The 22,844-nt window shown below is 40.9% G+C and overlaps 1 protein-coding gene across 2 annotated transcripts in view; it reads right to left on the minus strand.

Annotated features, from left to right (window-relative positions):
- The window catches only part of DENND5A (DENN domain containing 5A), a gene marked incomplete at both ends in the record, with an annotated part of 102,304 nt that overhangs the window by 32,683 nt on the left and 46,777 nt on the right, over positions 1–22,844 (minus strand). For both annotated transcript variants that reach the window (XM_080703116.1, XM_080703115.1), the window contains 4 exons: positions 359–574; positions 3,219–3,536; positions 11,431–11,618; positions 18,403–19,060. In XM_080703116.1, the coding sequence (XP_080559242.1) occupies positions 359–574; positions 3,219–3,536; positions 11,431–11,618; positions 18,403–19,060 (1,380 nt within the window). The remainder of the gene's footprint in view (positions 1–358; positions 575–3,218; positions 3,537–11,430; positions 11,619–18,402; positions 19,061–22,844) is intronic.

A 22,844-nucleotide genomic window follows, 5' to 3' on the forward strand; every position in this document is an offset into this window, starting at 1 on the left:
TTTTTCTTTTTTTGCAGTACTGGGGGTGGAACCAGGGGCATTCTGCCTCTTGAGCTATAACCCCAGCCCATTTTTTTATTCTTTATTTTGAAACAGGGTCTCACTGAGTTGCAAAGGACCTCACTATGTAGCTGAGGCTGTCCGTGAACCACAATTCTTCTGTCTCAGCCTCCCAAATGCTGGGATTAACATGTGTGTACCATCATACCTGGCTAGTTTATCTGTCTTAAGCAAAAAGATTTTCTATTTTCCCAACATCAGAAGACCATGAAACCTATTCCAGGAAAATTATGAAAGAAAAACCATTTTCAATTACTTCTTCAATTCCTCACCACCACCCCATCAGGATTACACTCACTTTATCAAAGTTTTGCATCTGTTCTCTGTTGGTAAACCAGGATTCCTTATCCTGGCTGGGCTGAATGACAAACACTTCGTAATCTGCAAACATCTGAGTAAAACGATTTGCAAAAACTTCCCGGATCTGAATGTTTAGCTGGTAAATCCTGAGTTCTTCTTCGTCACACTGAACTTTGAGATCCTTGTTGCTGCTGGGGTCTTCACGCACTTCCAGCTATAGGAAAGAAATAAGAGCTGAGTACATAGACATATTTTATTCATAAGAAATCTAATTCATCTGATTTTTTCCAGTAGTTTTTATTTTATTTATTTTATTTATTTTATTTATTTTTTAATTTTTTTATTAGTCATTGAATGATAGAAATGTTTTTGGGGTTTTTTTTGTTTTTTTTTTTTTTTTGTGTGTGTGTGTGTGTGTGTGTGTGTGTGTGTGTGGTACTGGGGGTGGAACCCAGGGGCTTTCTACCTCTGGGCTACACTCCCAGACCTATTTTACATTTTATTTTGAAACAGGGTCTCACTAAGTTGCTGAAAGCCTCACTAAGTAGCTGAGGCTGGCTTTGAACCTGTGTGATCCTCCTGTTTCAGCCTCCCAAGCATGGGGATTACAAGCGTGCACCACCACGCCCAGCATTCCAGTACTTTTTATTAGCATCAAAGATAAGAAGGTAAGAATAAAAGGGGGGAAAAAAAAGAAAAAAGGATTCTGATGTGGAGTTAATATAAAGAGTACCATTTGAAGATATTTAGTGATTCAATGAAAGTGGAGATAAGATGATTATGAGACCAGAGAAGTTCAGTCATGAGAAAAAGGTGCTAATTACCAAGGGTCAAAAAGAAGAAAATCTTGCCAGGCATGGTGATCCTTGGCTAGAATCCCAGTATTGGGAGGCTGAGAAAAGAGGATGGCGGGTTCATGGTCAGCCTCAGTAACTTGGTGAAGACCAACTTAGTAAGACCCTGTTTCAAAATAAAAAATAGAGCACAGAGGTAGAATGCCCCTGGGTTCAATCCCTAATAACACAAAGTAAATAAATAAATAATAAATAAATAAATAAATTTTTTAAAATGGGCTGGGTGTGTAGTTCTGAGGTAGGTGTCCAGGGTTCAGTTCCCAGTATTTAAAAATAAAGGGAGAGGGGAATCTAGAAACCAGTGAGAAATCAATAATGCAGAGAAACAAGGTCAGACTCTGGCTCTCTCTTTGGTTTTGTCCCACATAACACTTCCCTTCTCTTTCTTCCCAGAGATTTCTCTTTAAAACACACACAGCCAGGCATGGAGGTGCACTTGAAATCCCAGTACTTGGAAGGTTGAGACAGGATGATCACAGGTTCAGGGCCAACCTTGGCTACTTAGGCTCTCCTCAATTTAGTAAGACTGTTTTAAAATAAAGAATAAAAATTGGACTGGGAGCCTGGCATGGTGGTGCATGTTTGTAATCCCAGCATTCTGGAGGCTAAGACAGGAAGGATTGTGGTTCACGGACAGCCTCAGCTACTACTTAGTGAGGCCCTTTTTTTATTTTATTTTATTTTTTTGCAGGTCTGGGGATCGAACCCAGGGGCATTCGACCTCCAAGCTATACCCCCTGCCCTATTTTTTATTCTTTATTTTGAAACCGGATCTCACTGAGTTGCAGATGGCCTAAGTAGCTTAGGCTATCTGCGAACTGCGATCCTCTGGTCTCAGCCTCCCGAATGCTGGGATTACAAGCGTGTGCCACCACACCCAGCAATAGTGAGGCCCTTTGCAACTCAGTAAGACCATTTCAAAATAAAGAACAACAAAAAAAATAGGGCTGGGGGGTGTCACTTGGAGGTAGAATGCGCCCAGGTTCCATCCCTAGTACCTAAAAAAAAAGTAAATAAATAGGGCTGGGGGTGTAGCTTGGAGGTAGAATGGCTCTGGGTTCAATCCCCAGCACCAAAAGAATAAAAATAAAAATCACACACACACACACACACACACACACACAGAGTTTTTAATCTCCCTAAATATTTCTCTACTCTTTAGCCATGACATATATCCGCCCTACTAACTAAATAAAGCAGAAAACAATCTAACAAAATTACTATTTATATGTAACTTACAAAAGTAATTTAACAGTGAGAATGGAGAGAATAAAGAGATGGGGCCAGGTGTGGTGGCACATGCTTGTAATCCCAGCGCTTGGGAGGCAAAGACATGAGGATCACACAGGTTCAAAGCCAGCCTCAGCTACTTAGTGAGACCCTGTTTCCAAATAAAGTATAAAATAGGTCTGGGAGTTTAGCCCGGAGGTAGAAAAGGCCCTGGGTTCCACCCTCAGTACCACAAAAGAAAGAGAGAGAGAGAAGGGAGGAGGGGGTAAACATGTACAGAAAGCTTAATTTCATCGAAGTCAGGAAATGAAAAGCTAAATACATCCCCGGAAAGGGCACAGGGCTAGAATTCAAGAGGACCAGTTCTCCATTCACGCTCTCTAAGCTTTGCTTTCTTCAGCTCTGACACAATTAACAATACCTGCCTATGTCCCTTAGGTCACTGTGAAATTCAGAGGGCAATGGATCTGAAAGAGGTCTGAACACAGGGATTACCGCCACCATCTCTCCAAGTCACTATGCTGCAGCATTCACAGAATGGCAGCAGGCCCTCCCTGATATGCACATGAGAAGCTACGCAGATTTAGATTCAAGTAGCATGTGCTAGGATAATATCTGCTAGAGCTGAATCAGAGTCTCCCATACAGAGCATTCTTTCATTGCTCACAAATATGCCTTGTGCTGAGCTGGGTGCTTTATCATTCAATACCTTACTTCACCAGGACAGCATTCTGGCACAGAGCAAGTGTCCCAGGCTCGTATACAGCATCTTACCTTTTCCAAGCTCACCCCAGTCCTCTTGACCAAGGCTTGCAGCCGGGCGATAGTTTCATTCTCCTTGAGGAGCTCATAGGAATGCAGAGGGGAGCCAGCAATGTTCCCATTCCTCTTGTCCGAGACAAACTCAGAGGCCCGAAGCCTCTTCAACTTGGAAGCACTCTCGCTGCAATGAAGGTTTCCTTCAGGGGGAATGCCAAATGCCATAAGAATCTCAGAGACTTCCTGGACAAACTCCAACTTGTTGGGAAACTGAGGCAAGTCCTCTGGCAGCTCAATGAAGTGGTTGTCAACATCCACAAAGCAGAGATTAGCCTGGAAATCAAAAAACAATGAGGAGTGTGATCAACTGCAGAATATTAAATAAGAAGGTTTTAAAAGGATAATAAAAAGCTGGGTGTGGTAGCTCAAACTTGTAATCTCAGTACTTGCCAGGCAGGAGGATCACAGGTTTGCACCCAGCCTCAGCTACTTAGTGAGGCCCTCAACTACTTAGGGAGATCCTGTTTCAAAATAAAGAATAGCAAATAGGGCTGGGAGTGTAGCTCAGAGGTAGAATACCCCTGGATTCAATCCCTAGTACTGCCAAAAAAAAAAAAAAAAAGCAAAAGTAAGGGAAAACCCCTAAAATAGACATATGTGAGACACAATGTAAAAAAGATGGGGCTGAGAAATGAGACACAGCTGAGTTTCAATCTTCCTTGGCACTTTTAAGTTATGCCACCATAGGAAAGTTACTTAACCTCTTTGACTCCTTTTCCTCAACTAATATAGAGAAAAAGAAATAGAAGAGGATATTATAATTCATAGTATCAAACATCTAACACAGAAATCTCAGACATAGCATATGCTTATTAAATGTTTGACAGCTTGATGAATTCTACAATCCGTGAAAAGAACAATTAAGAGTGAGTTAGAAAGCCTAGGTTCGCTGGGCATGGTGATGCATGCTTGTAATCACAGTACTTGGGAGGCTGATAGAGGAGGATCACAGGTTCGTGGCCAGCTTCAGCTACTTACTGAGGGCTTCCACAGCTTAGTGAGACCCTGTTTCAAAATAAAGGATAAGCCCCATGTGGTGGCTCATACTTGTAATCTCAGCACTTGGGAGGCTGAGACAGGAAGATGGCACAGGTTCAAAGCCAGCCTCAGCTACTTAGTGAGGCTCTCAGCAACTTAGGGAGACCCTGTTTCCAAATAAAGTATAAAATAGGTCTGGGAGTATAGCCCAGAGGTAGAAGAGCCTCTGGGTTCCACCCCCAGTACCACAAAAAGTAAATAAATAAGTAAATAAATAAATAAATAAATAAGAGGTAGAATGCCCCTGGGGGGCCATCCCTGGTACCCCACACACACAATAAATAAATAAATAAATAAATAAATAAATAAATAAATAAATAAATAGCCTAGGTTCCAGCCCCGGCTCTGCTACTATCTTCCTGCATGATCCTGAGTGTACTGAGTATAGTAGTATCTCTTTCAGAGCCTCAGTCTTGATCTATAAGATTTGGTGGCAGCTGGCATGGTGGCACAGCACACTTGTAATCCCAGCACTCAGGAGGCAGAGATCGGAGGATTCCGATTTGTGAATAGCAACTTAGCAAGGCCCTTCGCAACTCAGCGAGACCTTGTTTCAAACAAAAGACTAAAAAATAGGGGTGGGGGTGTAGCTCAGAAGTACAATGCCCCTGGGTTCTATCCCCAGTACCGCAAAAAAAAAAAAAAAAAAAAAAAAAAAAAAAGAAAAGAAAAGAAAAGAAAAAGAAAAGAACGAACAAAGATTTGGTGGCTGATACTTTTTTTTTTTTCAGTCGTGGGAATTCTACCTCTGAGCTACACCCCCAGCCCTATTTTTTTCTTTATTTTGAAACAGGATTTCACTAAATTGTGAAAGCTTCACAGGTTGCTAAGGCTGGCCACAAACCTGCCATCTTCCTGTTTCAGCCTTCTAAGTACTGGGATTAGTGCACACCACCAGGCACGGCAACTGATTTTGACAATTTCTTTGCTTCCTTTAGACTTTAAAGCTGCTTCTGAAAGGATTCAGTCAGTATACTCTTAGAGTGCTGATGGGGTGTATAATCTGGATTAACAAAGGATTTAGCAACATCTAGCTATCCCTATTTTTAAAAAAAAAGACAGGTAAGTAACATGTCCAAAGTCACAGCTAGTAAGTAACAGGGCTGGGATCTGAAATTAGGTAGCCTGACTTCAGTCACACCTTTATGCTCATCATCTTTTCTACTGTTTCTCAGAGGTCTTGTATATTTTTTGTTCAATTTAATTACATACTTTATAGTTCTTTTCCCTGTTGAATTGTCTTGCACCTACAAATTAGAAAAGCCAATTATTTTTGTATGTTTATCTTACTGTGAATCTATTCTAGCCAAGATAACTTTCATTTCCTTCATTGCAGGGCATTATTAAATAATTAAGGGTTTTGTTTTGCATTTTATAAGAGGAATTATTAATCTTACCTATGTCATAGACTTGTTCTGAAGATTATAATAAATGTTAAGGATTCTTCAAATTAAAATATATTAATAACCAGCCATGGTGGCTCATGCTTGTAATCCCTGTACTTGGGAGGCTGAGACAAGAGGATCTCCAGTTCAAGGACAGCCTCAGAAAGCACTGAGATTCTCAACAACCTAGTAAGACCTTGTTTCAAAATAAAAATTAAAATAGGGCTAGATTGTAGCTCAAAGGTTGAATGCTCCTGGGCTCAATCCCCAGTGCCACAAAAAAAGATATTAATAAACTCCATATTTATTTGTAAATTTAATGTAAATATTTTCAAAATCCCAATAAGATTTTTGAAGGGTATTACTAATGACATTATTCTGAGTTTTAACATTTGTATATGAATTATAATTTGTCTCAAAAACATATATTGAATAGTTTATCTGCAGTACACAAATCTATTCAAGACTGCTATTTTCTAGTGTATTGTTGTTTTATATATGTTTTAGAATCCAATAAATTTCTAGTATTTTTCTTTTTTTATTAATTAATTAATTAATTAATTAATTATTTTTGGTGGTACTGGGGTTCCTGGAAGCCCTTCTACCTCTAGGCTACACTCCCAGACCTATTTTATACTTTTTTATTTTGGGGAACAGGGTCTCTTAAACCAGCGCGGCTGGCTTCAAACCTGCGCGATTCTCCTGTCTCTGCCTCCCAAGCGCGGGGATTACAAGCGTGTGCCATGACACCCAACTCTAGTATTTTTCTTGATTAATATTTCTAATATTTTCTTGACTAATTTTTCTTGACTATTGCCTAGTATCTCTTAACTAAATTTCTGTGGCTGTTTTTCCTTGTTAATATAAGACTGTACTAAAAAAATAAGTGTGAGATAGACAAAACTTAAATATAAAAAATTAAAGCCATTTTATGCTTCACAAAGAGTCCTTATCTGTTGAGCACAGAGGCACATCCCTGTAATCCCAGCTACTTAGAAGGCTGAGGCAGAAAGTTTGCAAGTTCAAGGCTAACCTGAGCAACTCCCTGCCTTAAAAAATAAATAAATAAAAGCTGGACAGAGTGTTGCATCACTGTAATCCTAATACTTTGGAAGATGAGACAGGAAGATCCCAGGGTCAAGAATAGCTCCCAAAATTATCAACACTCTGTTTCATGATCACAGGCCATGAACCTGCGATCCTCTTGTCTCAGTCTCCCAAATACTGGAATTACAAGTGTGTGCCACTATGCCAGCTTGGTAAAATAAATTTAATTTTCCAGAGTTCCTCCACTGAATAACAACTTCGAGCTGTCCCCAGTTAATGGGAAAACAAATGCTTAACCTAATAGCAGGCTACTTTTTTTTTTTTTTTTTGTGGTGCTAGGCATGCTTTCTACCTCTGAGCTATACTCCTAGACCTATTTTCTATTTTATTTAGAAACAGGGTCTCACTAAATTGCCAAGAGACTCACTAAGCAGCTGAGGCTGGATTCAAACCTATGCAATTCTCCTGTCTCAGCCTCCCAAGTACTGGGGATTACACACGTGCACCACCACGCCTGGCCTTTGTTTATTCTTTTAAGATTTAAAATTATAAATGCTATCAAGCCAAGTCATCACAAAAACATACTAAAAAAAATTAAGACATCTAGTTATGAAGATCACCTGCCTCACAGGCCCTAACAGAACAAGGCACTATAGCCAGCCAGAGGCACACAATGCAATCATTTACTCCCTTGGTCCCTTCTCTTTAGATGAAAACAAGAAGTTTCGCCAATATGAAACAGAGGCAGCTAAAACTTCATCCATTCAGCAATGCTTGGTTGACTTTCTTCCATTGCTGTGAGCCAAATACAGAGTGTCTCTAAAGACTTATAAACTCAAATGCTGTGTCCACATTTGTGGTTAGAGGTGGCTAAAGAGAGAAAGCAGCTCAGACACATTTCAGAAATGAGCAAGATTAAGATGAGATATGAGCCGCCAGTTGACACCAATGTCATTCTTTGTAAAACTGAGCTGAAGGAGAGAGTATAAGGTAAGAAAGCAAAATGAAAATGACTATTCAATTTCTAGGCTCATACAATAATCCTCATATTGTTTCCTCCAGACAGAAGGATATAGCAAACAAGTAACGTATACACCGCTGGGCGTGATGGTGCATGCTTGTAATACCTGCGCTTGGGAGGCTGAGACAGAAGGATTGCACAGGTTCGAAGCCAGCCTCAGCTACTTAGTGAGGCTCTCAGCAACTTAGTGAGACCCTGTTTACAAATAAAGTATAAAATAGGTCTGGGAGTATAGCCCGAAGGTTTAAAAAAAAAAAAAGCCCCTGGGGGGTTCCACCCTCACCCTCAGAACCACAAAAAATAATAATAATAATAATAATTGGGCTGGAGGTATGATTCAGAGGTAGAATACCCCTCGGTTCAATCCCCAGCATCACACACACACAAAAAGTGTCCTAGGAGCCAGGTGTGATGGCACAGTACTTGAAAGGCTGAAACAGGAGGATCTCAGGTTCAAGGCCAGCCTCAGCAATGAAGTGAAACCCTGTTCCAAAATAAAAAATAAGCCAGGCATGGTGGCTCATGTTTATAATACCAGCATTTGAAAGACTGAGACAGGAGGATCGTGGTTCACAGACAGCCTCAGTTATTTAGTGAGGCCCTTTGCAAATCAGTGAGACTCTGTTTCAACATAAAGAATAAAAAATAGGGCTGGGGGTATAGCTCAGAAGTAGGATGTCCATGAGTTCCATCCCCAGTACAACAAAAAAATAATAAATAAAAAATAAAATAGAACTGGGGCTGTAGTTCAGAGATAGAATGCCCTAGGTTCCATCCCCAGTACCACAAAAAACAAACAAGACTATCCTAAGAAAGTAGGCATGGGCACAGTGGCACACACCTATAATCCCAGTACTTGGGAAGCTGAGACAGGAGGATTGTAGGTTTGAGCCCATCCTCAGTAATTTAGCACCACCCTATTTTAATAAGAAATAAAAAAGACTGGAAATATAGCGTGTAGGTAGAATGCCTCTGGGTTTAATCCCCCATAATACACACACACACACACACACACACACACACACACACACACACACTCATTCTCTCTCTCTCTCTCTCTCTCTCTCTCTCTCTCTCTCTGTCCCCCCCTCCCAAGAAAGGGCAGGAAAGATGAAAAAGTGACAACTCTTTCTTACTATCCTCTGCTTTCTCTGACATAGCTGTATTGGAAAGGCCTCCTTCCTGGGTGGACACAATGAAGGCTCAACGAGAAGTAAAGGACAAAGGATGCCTCACAAAAGTGGTTCAGCACTTTCACTAGCTCAAGGCCAGCTGAGCTCATGTGTTGGCAGAAAAACACAAAACAAAGAGCTTTTTACAGACTTCTGATGCCCAAAGATGGGCAACAACTGATGAATTCTGATTTGGGGGGCTAGTTCTCTGTTCTGGAGGAATTCCCTTGTATAAACCAAGCTTGCCCCACCTCACTACCCTGATGATTGCCTCGTGCATAATCCCAGGTGAATAAATGTCCCTAGCTATTCCTCAAAGCAGAGTTTAAAGATATCACATAGTTTAATGATGTCCACCAAAATGCTGAAATTAGTTATTACCACGTAATAAAATCTGAGGTAATTTTTATTAATTTGTGAGTTTTTTTTACTATAAACACCTATATTTCTGAGAAATACCAAACTAGTGTTTTGAAGTTATCATTCTCCATTCATACATGTACTTTCTTTGTGCTTTACTCCTTAAAAAGCCAGCTCTTGCCCAGTGTGGTGGCACACACTTGTAATCCCCACACTTGGGAGGCTGAGACAGGAGGATCGCGCAGGTTCGAAGCCAGACCCTGTTTGCAAATAAAATATAAAATAGGTCTGGGAGTGTAGCCTGGAGGTAGAAGGGTTCCATCCCCAGTACCACAACCAAAAAAAGAAGAAAAAGAAAAAAAAAGAAAGCCAGCTCTTTTGTCCCAACTCTAGGGCTTTCCACAGGAAGTACAAATCCAAGAATCTCAGTGGCTGGTTATCTGCTAAAAATCAAGGCAGGAAGTATCCAACTATTTAACTGCCCTCACAAATATGTCCATCCGAGGAAGACCTTCAGCCTGGGCAAAATGGGCCTTTAAGTCCCTAGAACTGCTTATGAAGCACATACTGGTGTTCTACAGTCCCTTTAAGAAAACTGTTGGTCTCTCAACTGCTTCTTCATCCACTCACATACATGAAGCAAACAGACAATGAAACAGAAAGATCCTAGAGGGAACAGAACTTGCCCAAGTATACAAGTAGATGCCAAATGTAAACAAAACTGAGAAAGTTGCCTTCTTGTTTAGTGACTTATCAGATTATTTATGTAGCATGCCTCTTTGGACTTGTACTTTCAATCATTTCTATTTATTTATTTCTATTTATTTATTTATTTATTTATGTATTTTGGTGAGACTGGGGATGGAACCCTTCCACCTCAGGCTACACTCCCAGACCTATTTTATATTTTATTTGGAAACAGGGTCTCTTAAGCCAGCGAGGCTGGTTTTGAACCTGCTCGATCCTCCTGTCTTTGCCTCCCAAGCGCAGGGATTACAACTGTGTGCCACCACACCCAGCTCCTTTTTATTTTTATCTACAAAATTTAGATACCCAACAGAAATTTGTTTAAATCAAAAAACAAAAAGTCTAAGCCAAGCTTGGTGGCGCACACTTGTAATCCCAGTATTTGGGAGGCTGAGACAGAAGGATCCAGGTTCGCCGACAGCCTCAGCCACTTAGTAAGGCTCTTTGCAACTCAGTGAGACCCTGTTTTAAAATAAAGAATAAAAAATAGGGCTGGGGGTGTAAGGTAGAATGCCCCTGGGTTCCATCCCCAGTACCACACACACACAAAAAAAGTTTCACAAAATAATTTTTTTTCTAATAAATGTCTTTAAAGTATGTAAAATATGCTGGGTATTGTGGCGCACACCTGTAATCCCAGCTACTTGGGAGGCTAATCCAGGAGAGATTTCAAGTTCCAGGTTAGCCTGGGTGAGATCTTGTCTCAAAATAAAAAAAAAAAAAAGGACTACTTTTTTGTTTTTTATTGGTGCATTATATTCATACATCATATTGGGGTAAAAAATTTGTGTGTATATATACATGTACACATCACTGATTTAACCCCTATAAAAAAATTTTTTTAATGGGCTGGGAGATGAGCTCAGTGGTAGAGTGCCCCTCAGTTCCATCCCCAGTACCACAAAAGTATGTAAAATATCATGTTTGAAAAATGTATGAAAAAGGCAACTCATTTAAAAAAAAAAAAAAAAAAGCAGCCAGGCATGATGACACATGCCTGTCATCCCAGCATTTGGAAGGCTGAGACAGGAGGATTGTGGTTTGCTCCAGCCTCAGCTACTTAGTGAGGCCCTTTGCAACTCAGTGAGACCTTATTTCAAAATGAAGAATAAAAAATAGGACTGAGGGTATTACTTGGAGGTAGAATGTCCCTGGGTTCCATCCCCAGTACTGAAAAAAAAAAAAAAAAACCCACAGATATTAAAATGTATGTATGTCAGGAGAAAAAGATAACAAGTGTCTCTTAAATGATACAAATTGAGCTAAATATCAATTGTTTGTACTTTTTCCTGAAAAAGTTATTCATGCTCCCCAAAACAAAACAGGCTTGGTGACACCATACTGAGCTCATCCCAAAGATGAACTGGAGCTAGAGGCACCAACATGCAGGTTCTCACCTCTTGAGGCAGCTCCAGCTGTGACCTGTCATCCAGGCCATTGGAATGCAAGCCCATCAGGTATGGAACAGGAGCATCTAAGAAATGCAGGAGAGAAGCCGGGAGAATAGGGACATAGACATGCTGCCACTGGAATGGAAACATGAGAGCTGTAATCGTCTCTGCCACAGTCATCAGTCTCTGGTAATCTAGGTCAAAGAAAAAAAAGCACATACACACATTAAGTTAAAAATGAAGCACTTGCTTCTCAAATAGTAAATTAAAACTTTTAGTATAATTTCACATTTAGAAAGGACCAGGATAAACTTCAGCAAGGATATGTTCAATGTGACTCCCTTGTAAGTATATATAAGAAAGACAATTCAAAAACTCTGGTGGAGTCCAAGTTGAAAAATAACGCCCCTCGCCATACACAAAGGTCTAGCTAGTAATAAAATTTAATATGGAAATAATAAATAGTACCCCACTCCAAATAATATCCTAGAACATGTTCGGTAGATTCTCTTAAGTAGAAATGGGAGAGGGAAATAGAACAAAAAGAAAAGAATCAGTGGTCTGAGTCTTCAGCATGGAATCCAAAACAAGTTATATTTTCACTCAGATACTTCTGCACGGGAATAAAGCTTTCACAACTATCACCTTGTTCTTGGCTAATCAAAGAACATGTCCTATTATTAACTTTTTAGTTAATGTGATAAATGTATATTTGGTCTTCATCCCCAGTTCCTAACACAGCCCTAGAATCTTTTGTATGCTAATAAGATGTCTGATGGGGGTGGAGGGGCCTGGATAGCTTCAAAATAGGTGCTGGTCACTAGAAAGGCCAAGGCCTTTAGATTAGAGTTGGGACTTTCAGCCTCAAATCCAACCTCATGGGAGAGAGAAGGGGTTAGAAATTTAATAATCACCTGTGAGCAAAGACTCCCATCATTCAGGCCTACGTAGTAATGAATCCTCCATGAAAAATCTCTAAGAAACAGAGTTTCAAAAGCATCTGGGCTGAGGTGCTGGAGGGTGGTACCAGAAAGGGTATGGACGCTTCACACTCCTCCCTCTATACGATGTCACATGCATCTTTGCTATTTGGCTGTTTGTGAGTTGCATCCTTTATAATAAATGGGTAATAGTACTTAAAGCACTTTCCTGGGTTCTGTGAGCCATTCTAGTAAATTATCAAATTCAAAGAGGGGATTGTTGGAATCTTCCAAATGTATAGCCTACAGAAATATAGACAGCCCTGACCTGCCACTGGCATCTGAAGAGGAGTCAGTCTCACAAGACTGGGCCTTTACCAATAGGGTCTGTGGTGACTCCTGATAGCTAGTGTTGGAACTGAATTAAATTGTAAGTCACTCAGTTGGTATCTGGAAAGTTGAAGAATGGATTGGTATGAGGGGGAAAAAAAACTTCACATATTTGGTGTCAGTAGTGTGAGTAGAAACATACCAAATAATCCAAATAAATAGATATTAATGAATTAAAATCCAATGTTTAAAACAATTGGAGTGTGAAGGCATATGTCTGTAATCTCAGATATTTGGGGAGTGCTGAAGCAGAAAAATACCAAAATGCATGCCAACCTAGCCAATTTAGTAAGGCCCTGTCTCAAAATAAAATACAAATGAACTGGGTATAAGCTCAGTTTATTTGTATATACTAGTACAAGTGATAAAACTACACAAGAAGATGGAAAGATCTGGAGAACATTATTTTAAGTGAGATTAGCCAAGCACAGAAAGAGAATGGGCATATGTTTTCTCTAAAATGCTCAAGATAGGGAATATTAGGAATACCAGAGGGACTCCAGATAATGTAGGGGAAACCTCAGCAAAGCTAGAAAGGAGGGTCAGGGGAGGAAGAAGGCTGAGGTTAATCAATGAAAAAGCTGCATCCGAATATGTGCATACATGTGTATACATTGTTAACCTGGACACTCAGTATTGGGAGGGATGGAAAAGAAGAAGTGGGGGGGCACCAAGTACTGTGTGAATATATGCACTGTCAACATGATCCACATTATGATGTGAGACTATAGTGCACCAATAAAATAAAATTTAAAAAATAAAAGCTAAACAAAACAAAAAAAAGTGATAAAAACCAATAGGTCCTTTGCCCCTGCCAGATCCTATGTTCACCAGTCCAGGAAGGTAAAACCAATAAAAAGGAAACAGTTGAAGGTCAGCTGCATCAAGGGTTTCAGCCAATCAAAATCAATAATAGAAGCCGGGCGAGGTGGCGCACACTTGTAATCCCAGCATTTGGGAGGCTGAGACAGAAGGATCCAGGTTCACGGACAGCCTCAGCTACTTAGTGAGGCCCTTTGCAACTCAGGGAGACCTTGTTTCAAAATAAAGAATAAAAAGTTGGGCTGGGAGTGTAGCTTGGAGGTAGAATGCCCCTGGGTTCCATCTTCAGTACCACCAAAAAACAACAACAACAACAAAACAAAAAAAAAAAAAACCCAGTAGATTCGTGAGCTCCAAGCAACCCTATGGGTTCTCTCACAGCTCCCATTAAGTTGTAATGAGAAACTACATTTGGCAAAAGAAGATACTGCAAAGTATACTGGATTACAACCAACACTAAGTGGTAAGCAAGAAGGAAGCAGCACATTTTTGTGAGGTGTGTGTGCTCATACATGTGCATGAACAAAAAGAATGACGTTAGAATCATTCTACTGATAAGCCTCCTAAACAAACTTGAAGGCAGCTCCTGAACATCACAGATGAATTATAAACTGTCCCTGCAGAGCTGGGCATGGTGGCGCACACTTGTAATCCCCGCACTCTGGAGGCAGAGATAGGAGGATTGCAGTTCACGACCAGCCTCATGATATTTTTATCAAACTGCAGCCAAGAAACAGCCAGGAAAGCAAAAGGACTGTACAAGTCAGAGCTTGACTCACTGACGGGCATCCACAACCTCATACCGTACCGGTGTGTGACGTTAATGACAAGGACATGCTCTGAAAGCTGCAGTTGGGCAATTTCCTCCTTGTGAAAAAATGATAGCATGTACTTACACAAACTAGACGGCTCTGGGTAATTTACATAATCTATGGGATGGCCATCATTTCTGCAGTCTGGCACTGACTGAAGTCACCAGGCAGTTTAAGAGTGTACTTTAAGCCAGAGTGGCAAAGTGAAGCCTCAGGGAGCAGTCACTCAGCAGATGCTTTCTGTTTGGCCTGCAGTGTTTAGCAAGAACACTGCTGCCAACATTTAAAAATCACAGATTTCATGTAAAAACAGTCTGGGTTTTCATGACAAACAGAAAGATTTGGTAACATTAGGCTAGTATCCCCACAAGGAATTAACTGAAGTTAATCAGTGGCTATCTACCTGATGGATGTGCGCTCTTTGATTCAACATTGTCTTCACTACTTCCCCTTCAAAGTACATCCAAAACCCCAACCACTTCATACCAATTCAGTTACCCCCTCAGTCACGGCTGGCATCTTCTCTCACCAGGATTATTATGATGCCCTCCTAACTAGATGCTTTACTTTCCCCCATGCATACTTTAAGGATTTACTCATATGATAGTGGCTAGAGATCCTTTCAAAGGTCAAAGTCATTCATTTATTTAACAAATATTTATTGAGCATCCTTATATTCCAGTCACAAAGGCAAAAGCCTTGCCATGGTCCAGGTTAAATGTCATCCCATTGGCCATGGGCCATATCTGGAACAAACTAAGCATCAAAATAAATACTATAGCTGGGCATGGTGATGCACGCTTGTAATCCCCGCACTTGGGAAGCGGAGACAGGAGAATGGCACAGGTTCGAAGCCAGCCTCGCTGGCTTAAGAGACCCTGTTTCCAAATAAAAATATTAAAAAAAAAAATAGGTCTGGGAGTATAGCCCAGAAGGGCTTCCATGAACCCCAGTACCACAATAAATAAATAAATAAATAAATAAATAAATAAATAAATAAATAAATAAATAAAATTGTAGGCCAGGTGTGGTGGCACATAATCCCAGCGCTTGGGAGGCTGAGACAGGAGTATCGCACTGGTTCGAGGCCAGCCTCAGCTACTTAGTGAGGCTCTCAGCAACTTAGTGAGACCCTGTTTCCAAATAAAGTATAACATAGGGCTGGGAGTATAGCCTGGAGGTAGAAAAGCCCTCAGGTTCTACCCCCACTACCACCAAAAAATAAAAAATAAATAAATATTACAGGAACAAATTATAACCTACTAAACAAAATAAAAATCTATATTTTCAAGCTGGGCGTGGTGGCACACACTTGTAATCCCAGTATTTGGGAGGCTGAGAGAGGAGGATAGCAGTTCGAAGACAGCCTCAGCTACTTAGTGAGGCCCTTTGCAATTCAGTGAGATCCTATTTCAAAATAAAGGATAAAAAATAGGGCTGGGGGGTGTAGAATGCCCCTGGGTTCCATCCCCAGTACCACCAAAAAAAATCTATATTTCCATACAATGATAAATAACAAGCAAAAAAGGAAAAATGAAATATTCTTCCTCATAGTAGAATGCCAATTAGTAAATATAAATTGAGTTTGAAAAACACCATTTTTCCATCAACGTATTCAGACCAGAATCATTAATAAATGTTAAAACAAGTCAGGAGTGGTACCAAACGCTTGTAATCCTAGTACTTGGGAGGCTGAGCGAGGATCACAGGTTCGCGCCCAGCCTCAACTACTTATGAGGCCCTCTGCAACTTAATGAAATCTTGTTTCAAAATAAAGAATTTTAAAAAATCAGGCTGGGGGTGTAGCTCAGAAGGTAGCATGCCCCTGGGTTCAATCCTCAGTTCTGCAATAAATAAATAAACAAACAAACAAACAAACAAATAAATAAATGTTAAAACTCCTGGGCAAAATTTTGAGAAGATAGCCAGGTGTGGTAGTAGACACTTGTAATCCCAGTACTTGGGAGGCTGAGGCCAGGAGGATCTCAGTTTGTGGATAGCCTCAACTCCTTAATGAGGCCCTTCAAAACTTAGTGAAGAAATGTAGATAAACCCCAATTCAGGACATTCTACAAAATAACTTACCTTCATTCTTCAAAATGTTAATGTCATGAAAGACAAAAAAAAAAAAAGGCTGAGAGGTGGGCATGGTAACACACACCTGTAATTTCAATACTTGGGAGTCTGAGACAGGAGGCTCGCAGATTCAAGGCCAGCCTCAGCAACTTAGTGAGACTCTATTGCAAAATAAAAAGGACTGGGGGTATAGCTCAGAGGTAATATGCCCCTGGGTTCAATCCCCAATACTAGGGAAGAAAAAAAAGATTTAAAAGCAAAAAAATGTGAAGCCTTTGATTGTCTATCTCTCAGGATAATAGCCAAAGTCTTTATAGTAGCCTACAAGACTCTACATTTAAGTCTCTTACACCACCCCTTCTGTGTCCTTCTCCCACTTTTAGAGATCCCTAACCTACTCATCCTGTTAATAATTGGAACTTCTCTTTCCCTGCTTTTTTTCTTCACATACCTTATTAACTATCTTCCATACTTTATCTTATCACCCCTCTCTTCCCACTAAAAATGAGTTGCACTACAGAAAGAATTTTTATCTGTTTTTTTCCACAATTACCTTTACTCCTTAAAACAATGCCTGGCACACAGTATACTCTCAATGTCAATCCTGAATAAATGAATTTTGTCACTTGTCCAGCATAATTAATAAGGACTTATTTCCTTCTGATCTACTCATTATTTTGTCCAAATAACAATGCTCACATTCAATTTCTCATTTATAAAAACAATTCAGTTAAACAAAAGAAAGAAGCAACACCTGATTTCCTCAAATATGTTTTTCTCAATATATAAAGGACTGCCGGGCGTGGTGGCGCATGTTTGTAATCCCAGCATTCGGGAGGCTGAGACTGGAGAATCGCGGTTCGAGGACAGCCTCAGCTACTTAGTGAGGCCCTCTGCAACTCAGTGAGACCCAGTTTCAAAATAAAGAATAAAAATAAAAATAAAAATAAATAAAAAGACTAAAAAATTAGGGCTGGGGGCGTAGCTCAGAGGTACAATGCCCCTGAGTTCCATCCCTGGTACCACAATAAATAAATAAATGTGTGTATATATATATATATATATATATATATATATATATATATATATATATATATATATATCAATCATCCTTTGTGAATCCTAGGTTCAAGACCAGTCTCTGCAACTTAGCAAAACTCTGCTTCAAAATAAAAAATAAAGCTGGGCATGGTGGCACACACTTGTAATCCCAGCATGTGGGAGTCTGAGACAGGAGGATCTGGGTTCACAGCCAGCCTCAGCTACTTAGTGAGGCCCTTTGCAACTCATTGAGACCCTGTTTCAAAAAAAAATAGGGCTGGGGAGTAGCTCAGAGACAGAATGCTCCTGAGTTCCATCCCAGCACCAAAATAAATAAATAAATAAGAATGAATGAATGAATGAATAAACAAACAAACAAACAAAACACAAAATAAATGCCGGCACGGTGGCAGATGCTTATAATCCCAGGGTTTGAGAGGCTGAGACAGCCGGCCGTGCTCCTTGCAGTTGCTGTGCTGGATGTATATCTACCTGCTCTAAAGCTCTCCCAGTCTAATGCAAGACATACAAATAAATAGCGGTTCGCGAACAGCCTCAGATACTTAGTGAGGCCCTTTGAAACTGAGTGAGACCCTGTCTCAAAATAAAGAATAAAAAATAGGGCTGGGGGTGTAGCTTAGAGGTAGAATGCCACTGGGTTCCAGCCCCAGTACCGCAAAAATAATAAAAATAAATTAGGGCTGGGGGTATGGCCCCTATGTTGAATGCCCCATACCAAAACATAAAACCAACCCACTCATGTACCATCAATTTTTCATTCCTCACCCACCTGCAAAAGATTTGGGTTTTGCTCAAACTGTGAGAGCCCCTGACATTAACAGTCAGACCCACTGTATCTGACTGTGGAAAGCAGGGAGGCCTGGTGCAAGAAGAGAGTTCTATGAGCAGTGACTTACGCTGTGAGTAGAGCAGGATCTGAAACTCCAAAAGGGCACAGGTAAAAAGTTGGAACACATTCTCCACCCCAAGCAGTTCAAAGACCTCTCTGACAGGAAAGTCAAATAAGGGAAGTTCATTGGTGCTTGGTCTCTGGCATATTATTGGCCCATAGACTCCAGAAAACTTCAAGGAGCGGCCAGGAGGTGGGAGTGGCACCTCGTAGAGGACATTGTAGATGTAGCTCTCAAGGGGCAGAGGAGGGGGCTGAGGCGAGGTGACTGCCTGGTGGAGCTGCTCCAGCACACTCCGACAGGCCTTCATGAAGGACATGGGCGTGATGAGGCAGATGCACTTAGAGACGTATAGAGTGTCCCGGCTAATGTCATAGGAGTTGAAGCGCTGCAGCTTGGTCCCAGGAGTGCCTTCACCATCTTCCATGTCACTCTGGTCTCGGCCATCAGGAAAAGGAGCATGTAGGACATCATACTCAGCGTTGTGCATGTGGTAGAGGGTCTGCATTGCACTGCAGATCTGTTTGCTCGTCACCTCTTCATAAAATGTGAGAGCAAACCCAAATGTCCGAGAGCCATCCTCCCTTGTGATGATAAAAGCATGGAACTGGGGTTCCCTGGGATCAGCCTGGGTCTTGAATGCCAGCCCTTTGGGCATGCATAGCTGCAAAAGACAACAGGCAACAAGCAGTGAGAACACTGACTGCTAAACCTCTTCAAACATTATCTATCTATCCAGCCGGCCATGCTCCTTGCAGTTGCTGTGCTGGATGTATATCTACCTGCCCTAAAGCTCCCCCAGTCTAATGCAAGACATACAAATAAATAACTTAGAGTCATCAGGCCTAGGTACTAGGAAAGCCGAGTATGGTGGCACATGCCTGTAATCCCAATACTTGGGAGACTGAGACAGGAGGATCACAGGTTTGAGGAAAGCCTCCACAACTAGTGAGATCCTCAACAACCTAGTGAGACCCTGCTTCAAAATAAAAATTAAAGCCGGGCATGGTGGCGCACGCTTGTAATCCCCGTGCTTGGGAGGCAGAGACAGGAGGATCGCGCAGGTTCGAAGCCAGCCGCGCTGGCTTAAGAAACCCTGTTTCTAAATAAAAAAGTAGAAAATAGGTTTGGGAGTGTAGCATGGAGGTAAAAGGGCTTCCAGGAACCCCAGTACCACCATAAATTAATTAATTAATTAATTAATTAATTAATTTTTAAAAATAGAGCTGGGGATGTAGCTTGGGGAAGGAATATCGCTAGGTTCAATCCCCAGTATAAAAAAAAAAAAAAAAAAAAGACCAGGGGAACACAAAACAATTCATCCTGGAAATATTAGAAAAAGCTTCAGAACAGGCATGGTGGTGTGTGCTTGTAATTCCAGTACTTGGAAGGCTGAAACAGGAGGATTGCAGATTCAAGGACAACCTTAGCAAATCGACTTAGTGAGACTTGTTTCAAAAAAAATAAAATAAAATAGGGCTGGAAGTATAGCTCAGAGGTAGAATGCCAGTGCCACCAAAAGTTATACTGCAATTTACCAGGTAGATAAAGGAGAAAAAGGCATTTCATGGACAGGAAGAAAATACAGAAAGATATGGAAGTAAAAGAAAGCTCAGAGCCAAACGTGGCAGTGCACACTTATAATCCTAGTACTTGGGAGGCTGAGACAGGTGGATCACAGGTTTGCAGTCAGCCTCAGCTACTTAGTGAGACTCTCTGCAACCTGTGAGACCCTGTTTCAAAATAAAGAATAAAAAATAGACTTGGAGATGTAGCTCTGAGGTAGAATGCCCCTGGATTCAATTCCAGTACTGCAAAAAAAAAAAAGAAAAGAAAAGAAAAAAAGAGCTCAGCTGGGCACAGTGGCACAAGCCTCTGATTCCAGCTACTCAGGAGGTTGAGGCAGAAAATCACAAATCCAAGCCAATGTGGGCAACTTAGTAAGACCTGTCTCAAAATAAAAAAGGAGCTTGAAATATAACTCAATGGTAGAATACCCCTGGGTTCAATCCCTAGTGCCAAAAGAAAAAAGCTGGACTTGTGACACATACTTCTAATCCCAGTACTTGAAAGGCTGAGACAGGAGGATTGCAGGTTGGAGACCACCTCAGCAATACAGTGAGATTTGCAACAACATAGCAAGACCCTGTTTCAAAAATAAGAAATAAAAAGGGCTGGGATTAGAGCTTGGAGGTAGAATGCTGCTGGATTCAATAAGAAGGAAGGAAGAAAGGAAGGAGGGAGGGAGGGAGGGAGGGAGGGAGGGAGGGAGGGAGGGAGGGAGGAAGGAAGGAAGGAAGGAAGGAAGGAAGGAAGGAGGGAGGGAGGGAGGGAGGGAGGGAAGGAAGGAAGGAGAAAAAAGAGAAAAGAAGAGAAAGAGGAAGGGAGGGAGGGAGGAAATTCTCTAGCTTAGAGAATTCAGGAAATGGCAGGTGGTCATGCATGACAATGTGATAGTAAGATATGTATTAGGAAATAATGCTACAAATATATCTAAAAACCAGACAGATGCAACTTCGTACCTAAAAATAAAATAAACTAATAAATAGTTTTAGAAACTATCAGGTCACAAAATTCTGTAATTAATAAAACTTTCTCTTTTTACATCAAAAAACCTCTTTTTACATCATTTCATATAAACCAAGGAGATGACATAATCAGGATAAATATGTACTTTTTTTCTCTTTAACTCAAATGAGTTATATTAAAAAAAAAAAAAAAAAAAAAACTTGAATTCTTAATCAAACTGACCTGAATCAATTCCTCATTTTCCAGGGTTTTTCTTGGGGGGGAGGTGGGTTCAGGGATGAAACCCAGGGGCATTCAACCTCCAAGCTACACCCTCTGCTCTATTTTTTATTCTTTATTTTGAAACAGGGTCTCACTAAGTTGTGGAGGGGGCCTCCCTAAGTAGCTGAGGCTGGCCAAGAACCACGATCCTCCTATCTCACCCTCCCGAATGCTGGAATTACAAGCGTGTACCACCAGGCCTTGCTTCTCATTTTCCAGTTCTGCACAAACCTAACGACACAAATGAAATACTGCCAACACAGGTTAACAAATACAAGAAAATACATTAAGTTATATACATTAGTCTTAAACTTAGTTTCCAGAAGCCTTTGTATTTCTAGAATAAAGCATGTAAAAATGAAATAAGCAATGGTCAAAAAACTTGAAGCTAGCTGTGGTAGCATATGCCTGTAATCCCAGTACTTGGAAGGCTGAGACAGGAGGACTGCAGGTTCGAGGACAGTCTCAGAAATGCAGCAAGGCTTTCAGCAACCTACTGAGACTCTGTTTTAAGACAAAAAAAAAAAAAAAAACAGGCTAGAAATATAGCCCAAAGGTTGAATGTCCCTGGGTTCAATCCTCAGTACCACAAACCCAAAAAACCCTTGAGGATCTCTAAGACTCAGTTTTCTTATCTGTAAAATGACAATAAAACAGTTTATCTGTACCTCAGAGGATTACTGTATGCATCAAACAAGATCATCCTCTAAAAACTATAAAATGCTATGAAAAATATAATAAAAAGGCAGTATAAAGATGTGGTTAAACTGGGCATGGTGGCACACGATTGTAATCTCAGCATTTGGGAGGTTGAGACAAGAGGATCACAGTTTGCAGCCAGCCTCCTCAATGTAGTAAGACCCTGTTTCAAAATAAAAGAATAAAAGAGGGCTAGGGGAGCTGGGTGTTACGGCACATGCTTGTAATCCCAGAATTTGGGAGGCTGAGAAAGGAGGATCGTGGTTCAGCTACCAGGTCCTTTGCAACTTAGTGAGACCATTTCAAAATAAAGAATAAAGCCGGGCATGGTGGCGCACGCTTGTAATCCCCGCACTTGGGAGGCTGAGACAGGAGGATGGCACAGGTTCGAAGCCAGCCTTAGCTACTTAGTGAGACCTGTTTCCAAATAAAATATTTAAAAAAAGGTCTGGGAGTATAGCCAGAGGTAGAAAGCCTCTGGATTCCACCCCCAGTACCACCAAAAATAATAAGAAGAAAGAAAGAAAGAAAGAAAGAAAGAAAGAAAGAAAGAAAGAAAGAAAGAAAGAAAGAAAGAAAGAAAGAAAGAAAAGGGCTGGGGTGTTGCTCAAAGGTAAAATGCCCCTGGGTTCCATCTCTAGTACCACAGAAAAAAAAAAAAAGAAGCCGGGCGTAGTGGCTCACACTTGTAATCCCAGCATTCGGGAGGTTGAGACTGGAGAAGTATGGTTCGCAGCCAGCCTCAGCTTAGTGAGGCCCTTTGCAACTCGGTGAGACCCTGATTCAAAATAAAGAATAAAAATAGGGCTGGGGGTATAGCTCAGAGGTAGAATGCCCCCGGGAGCCCCTGGGTTCCATCCCCAGTACCACAAAAATAAATAAAAATAAAATAAAATAGAACAGAGCTGGGGGTATAACTCAGAGGTAGAATTCCATGGGTTCCATCCCCAGTACCACAA

Source organism: Muscardinus avellanarius (assembly GCF_963383645.1).
Source record: "Muscardinus avellanarius genome assembly, chromosome: 1".
Classification (NCBI taxonomy): Eukaryota; Metazoa; Chordata; class Mammalia; order Rodentia; family Gliridae; genus Muscardinus; species Muscardinus avellanarius.